A 6,298-nucleotide genomic window follows, 5' to 3' on the forward strand; every position below is an offset into this window, starting at 1 on the left:
AGGTTTTTTCATGCAAAGATCATTACATCAAGTTCATCATTTTATATCATAACTATGTAACATAACAAGACTATATGCGCTGGTTTTTCATTTTTTAGATTTTTTTGAATTAGTTATACACATTTGAATGTTCGGTCAAACCTTTCAAAACCCCATTGACTTCCTCCAAAACCCATCTAACCCTAACACCTTCTCAAAATCACCCAAAAAGATTTTCTTAGCTTATATTATACCTATATAGGATCAATATGAAGTCTCACCTTTTTTTGAATAAGTATTCATATTATTAATTTATTTTTGAAAAAACACCCTTTAATACAAAGTCAGCAACAAAACAAGTTTAAAAATTTTAAGTGCAAAAATAACTTGAGATCCTGCTTAGTCACTCCAAAATGAAGCTAAAAGGTGAGGTTTTCTGAATTTTTGAATTTTCAAAACCTGAAACCCTCTTCTCACTCTTTTGAACTCTATGCAACCTGAGTCAAGATAGTCCAATTTGTGAAGGTTTTTTCATGCAAAGATCATTACATCAAATTCATCATTTTATATCATAACTATGTAACATAACAAGACTATATGCGCTGGTTTTTCATTTTTTAGATTTTTTTTGAATTAGTTACACATATTTGAATGTTCGGTCAAACCTTTCAAAACCCCGTTGACTGCCTCCAAACCCCATCTAACCCTAACGCCAAACGTCCACCGTCGATCTAACCCTAACGGCAAACTACGGCCATCGGATAGGCCGCGAGTGTGGGGGAGTATCTCAGTGATCGTTGGGCCGAGCGGATAACGTTGAGCGGGGGAGCATCTCAATGACCGTTGGGCCGAGCGGATCGGCCCGACAGAGCCTCGCGTGCGTTGCAGCGAGATGGGCCACCCTGCATGCCATGCAACGACGTCGCAGCCTAGCTATTCTGCCAAATGAACACAGCCTAGCCGCCATGCAGTGACGCATTAAAACGGGCGGCAGGGGCGCAGCGGTACGTCGCATCTAAGCTATTTTTAACAATTGCATGCACGAACCTCAGAACATGGGACGGACGCGTCGGTGACACAATTTCTCATGCCGATGAAAAACGAAACATCTCGCCTGTTCCCGACCGTGCCTCTTTGGATGTTGTGCCTTTTTTTGCACACCCATTAATTATGCCACCACGCGGAGGAGAGAAAACGATCAATAGTGTACATTGACTACGACTGCAACGCGGCTATAAAAGGGCACCATATCATCATCCCTCTCACACTCATCTCTTAAGCCTCCTCCTCTTCTTCTTCTTTCCGAGCGATATCCACCACTCGAGCCACCATGCAGTTCAACGGCCCGACCTACCGGCGCCCTCGCACCGTGCCGGAGAGGCAGTTCCCTCCCGGCGAAGTCGTCGAGAATAGCCTGAGGATTTGGGCCATCTCAAGGTGGAGGGGCCCTAGAGAGTTGGCTAGCTTCTTCCTCCACGCCGGCTACCGCCACCTCCTTCCGGGCACTCCGCCCATGTTCCACCTCCACGAGCAGGTCGATGGCGGCCCCAACGGCTTCGTCATCGGCCTCTACGTCACCTTCACCAACCGCTACGACGCTTACCACCTCCTTGGCCAGGTGTTTTGGTGTGGATGCGAGTTCATCGCGTTCACCACCTACAACATCTTCACCAACTTCCACCACATCTTCCCCGAGCCCAACGACATGCACACCCTCCCCTACGAGCTGCCGGAGAACCATGAGTGAGGGGGGCGTCGGCGAAGGAGGGGCCAAGGGGGCGGCCGCTCTTGGGGGACAAAAACCAAAATTGGCATATTGAGAAGTAAAATCTCACCTTTCCCTGCTCTTGTTTGCTCTCGCATTTCACGAATTCCCGCCCAAGGTTGTCATTCTTGTCGGTCGTTGTGACTAGCCGCTTCAGGGGTGCGGTACGTGGACATGCAGGGCACCTTGTCATGGGCACTTCGCCATAGCACGACCATGAGCGACGGGAGGCTGAAGCGAAGGTCGACATTGCTAGGTCGCGGCCCCGAACGACGTTGTTGCCCGTCGTCGCCGGAGAAGAAGAACAACAACGTTCGGGGAGCGGGGCGAGGATGGGAAGGTCGCGGTAGTGCTCTTGTACCAATGTTGAGCTGGATAAGCTACTGAGTCCCACGTTGTGGGTCCCGCTTTGTTACGTAGGGGCTCACCTGGTTCGAGTTTTAAACATGTGTCTTCGGATTAGGCAGCAGTGTCGCACGACAACTATTTATGCGCTGGGAGATGTCGCATGAGAGTCATTACAACCAACAACGTCGCATGACAGATAACACAACTCAACGACGTCGCATGAGAGCTATTCGCCCGTTCCAGCAACGATGGGTGGAGGAGCACGGACGCCCTATGGCGGGGTCGCAGCGGAAGATGGAGCTCGGACCGGTGGCAAGAGAGGGGCTCGGATGGCGGGGTTGTGACAAACGAGGGAGCTCTGACCAGTTTTGAACGAGGGAGCTCAGATCGGTGCTTCAAGAGGAAGCTCCCAACGACGGCGGCGAGGATTGGTTGTGTGATTGATCCGAAATTAGCGTGAGAGAGAGGAGAGAAAGAGAGATGCGGCGGTTGTGGTGGCACTTTTGAAGTAATTCTAGGAAATATCTCCAAATACCACACTCAAGATAAAGTGACTGATCGATGGAAGAATCTCAAGATCTCTAGACTTGGACAGTTTCCAATCGCAAATCAAGAAGAGGCCCCAAAAGGCAAGGTTGCAACTCTGAATCCAGTATCAACCCTCGAGCGTGCTGGTCTCCACAGGAAACCACAGCTCCACCGATGAAATGCAGGAAAATCTCCAAGATCTTGATCTGAAAAACCTGGGAGATGCGGAAACTACACCAAGAACTACCATGTTTTGCTTTGGGCGGCCTGCGAGCCAGCCTTTCGGCTCTACCACAGTCCTAAAGCCTAGTTCGTGTCGTTTTTGAGTTTTATATTTGAACCGCTCCTCTTAGCGAGCCGATGTAATAAATGTTTGAACCGTTTGGTTTCATATCAATATGAAGCCGGGGAGAGCTTCCTCGTTCATCTAAAAAAAATTCTGGGGCAGGCTGTCTGTTCACGAAAAATCGACCGAGACGAACTCTCTAAACGGACCTCAAATGTCGGGACTGACTGACACCCCTCATATTCAGCCTAAATATGGGACGGATAGAAGGGAGCCCAGACACGTCCAAGCACGCCCGCCCGACTGCCTGGGCCACCATCGACCCCACCGACATGTGAGCCCGACCCACCATGGACACATAAGCCCGACCCACCACCGACCCCACTAAATACCCGAATCGGGAAAACCCTAGTTATCGGAGCGCGAGGGAGCGAAAGAGGCGGCGGCGAAGACGGAAGCAGCCCGCCATGCGAAGGAGCAGGACCGCCTGTTTCGTGGGCTGTTCGACATGCGGTGCAGCTTCGATGAGGACGACATCGACGCCTCCACCACGCCCGGCTCCGATGACGACGACGACGACGCTTCACCGCACGCCGACACCTACACGGAGGAGGGGCACAACGACGTGGACGATCGAAAGGGGAAGGGGGCGACGAGGAAATGATGATTTCCTCCGCCTTTTCTCGTTCTATTTATATTTTAATTATACTTAAGTAGTTTGTAACATGAATTTGCGGATGAACTTTACTGACATTTGAGGAGTTATATTTAAAGGATCCGTCTGTAGATGTTTTAAGTTGAGACGCGGTTGCAGGCGCGCTGTATCATGGAAACACCCATTTCTTGCATTCCTCTCAGCCTGCCTGAGATGCCTCTTTTTGCACCCGTTGGACTAATGACAAGGCCATTCAGGGTGTCAAACAGACTGGAGTTTGCATGTTGGAGCGGGCTAGGTACGAGCCTAGCAACCAAACATGCCCTAAGCTGCTCAAAGTTCACGTAGCAATGACTTCTCAATCACCCACGGTTTGAATCAACTGGTCAATATGAACAAGATCAAGAAGTCAACAACTGGTTATTGCCGTGCTGGGGCGACCCTAAAATATGTTACTTGCCGGCACGTGTTTTCCTATCCGATTATTGTTATTTTGGGACTAGTCCTGTTAAGGTTCCACAAGGTGGTTTGTTCAGGTGTGCCATCAAGCGATGGCTCGTTTGATTGTTTGAGTCTTTGTGGAATTTTGGGCTAGATGTATCGTTTTTGTTACTATCGCCCGTTTCGATAAAAATAACCTTTCACATATGAATCATACCTTAACAAATTTTATTTGATTGAGCAGTGGGAGTACATGTGTTTATTCACGGAAGCTTTTGTCGATCGGCAGACAACGACAACATTTTGACGAAGAAGAAAATATTAGTAGATCATTGCTTCTTGCATGGCTGGCAGGAGCCGTCGGCAGTCTTCCCATCGGCGCACCGGAACGTCTTTACAGGGCGCACCTGCACCACGCGACACCACGCGCAGTCGGGAGGGCACTTGGGCAGCACGTCGTCACAGAAGGCAGCCCCCGAGAAGGACCTGCAGCTGTTGCAGCACTTGGGAAAGGACACCTCGGCTGCACGCACGCACGCATGGATTCACGTCATGGAGTAGTGAGATAAGACCATGATCACTGGTCTGAGTCACAAGAAGCAATCTGACTAAATTTGGGAACACATAAAATGGCAGCACACACCAGCAGCTTACCTTTCACGTGTGAGAGGATTCCCATGACCAGGACGGCCTCGAGGATCAGGATCGCCGCCAGCTTGGTGCCCTTCATGGCTGCTGATGAACTCTTCGAGCGAAGGTCCTGGTATGTCGTTCTATATATCTTGTTTCTGGCCAGAGCTGCAAGCAACTCTACCTCTCTATATAAGCGTCGAGTTCGAAAGATGCAGTACGCCATCTCAACGCGATTTAACTATGGGCTGGATGGGTTGGGGAGTTGCCGGATATAAAGTTGTCTGCCTCCTGGTTTGGACTTGTGGCGGCTTTGACTTGTTAGGCCAAATTCCATGCTTAGCACATCAACGCACTCTGAGCGCCCACAGAAAATATACCCACTCTATTCTCCGTAAAGAACGTATTAGAATTTTTAAGATGATATTTGAATCAAATTTACTTTATTTATCTGTGGTTTATATGATATAATTTCAAATTTAGAGCAACTCCAGCGCAGCGACCCAAATCGTCCACCTGTGTCCCTATGAATTGGCGCGAACAAAAATAAAGGCCCAACACGTCGACTCAAACAAATCCAAAATACGTCCGCGCGGATCCATTTTGACCCAAAATTACGTTCCAAATGCGTTGGCACGGACGCGGCACGCCTTCCCATGTTCGTACCCGTCCACACGTGACGCCCGGTCAAAGCCGGCGTCGTTTTTATTAACGACGACCACCCATCGTGGGATCACGCGTCAGCAACCCATAGGCGTCCTTTTTTAATCCGAACGTACGGGGGCGGCCTCATTCTCTTCCAAGAGTCGTCCCCCATCCACACCCAGCCACCCGCTGCTCCCTCACCGGCGGCAAAACCCTAACCATCATGGGTTTTTTTCCAGCAAAGACAAGGGCAAGTACCCGACGCTCCCGTCCCCGGCTTCGTCCTCTCGTCCGCCTCGGCAGCGGGTGAGCGTACTAGTGCACCAGGCAAGGTGGCAATGGGAACCCCCTATCTGATGTCACACTGCCGCACGACTGGCATTTGGATCCAGAGAGGATCCCAGTGCCAGCGGTGCCGCGGTCGGCACGGGCGCATGCAAAAGAGGTGAGGCACCGGCGACAACAGCTGACACCAGAGCAGCGGCGCAACCCCATCTACGACGCAAGCCACACGAGAGCTTTAAGCACCGATGGCAACATCCACCGCAAAGCCATCATCCATAGACCAATATGACCACGAGAAGGAGGCACACGACGCTTGCATTGTGTCGCTAACTGGTGACTGCAACCGATTGACCAGTCCAGGGCCAAACATGGTGTGTCTCCACCACCGCCAAGGGCCACAACCCTTCACCCATGCTCGATGGATGCCGTACAGGCGACCGACAGATTGGTTTCCATAACCTAGAACCATGGTGCACGAGCTCTCAAACGGAGACACATCGGAAACAACCCACAAGCAGCGACTAACCAACCACACGAGCACCGCCGTCGGCAACGGGAAGACACTACGCCGTGCGGGAGCCGTCAATCAAAGGCGCAAACATGGAGCAAGACAAAAGGGGAACACGGAGCACCAAAGGTATATCATGTTGCCGGAGATAAGAGCAAGCCATCGGCGCCACCACCAATCCACCACTACTCTCCCACCTCCTAGCAGATCTCGGTCGACGCCTTCAAG

General features: G+C 50.8%; 1 protein-coding gene across 1 annotated transcript; it reads right to left on the minus strand.

The window, feature by feature from the left end:
- Positions 1-4,209: 4,209 nt before the first annotated feature.
- Positions 4,210-4,831, minus strand: LOC123413056. The gene is made up of 2 exons (XM_045106006.1): positions 4,657-4,831; positions 4,210-4,525 (listed from the first exon to the last, which is right to left on the minus strand). The coding sequence occupies exons 1-2, from the start codon at positions 4,730-4,732 to the stop codon at positions 4,332-4,334; spliced, it is 270 nt and encodes an 89-aa protein (XP_044961941.1). The 5' UTR covers positions 4,733-4,831; the 3' UTR covers positions 4,210-4,331.
- Positions 4,832-6,298: the final 1,467 nt, after the last annotated feature.

The sequence above is a fragment of the Hordeum vulgare genome, chromosome 1H, assembly GCF_904849725.1.
Source record: "Hordeum vulgare subsp. vulgare chromosome 1H, MorexV3_pseudomolecules_assembly, whole genome shotgun sequence".
NCBI lineage: Eukaryota > Viridiplantae > Streptophyta > Magnoliopsida > Poales > Poaceae > Hordeum > Hordeum vulgare.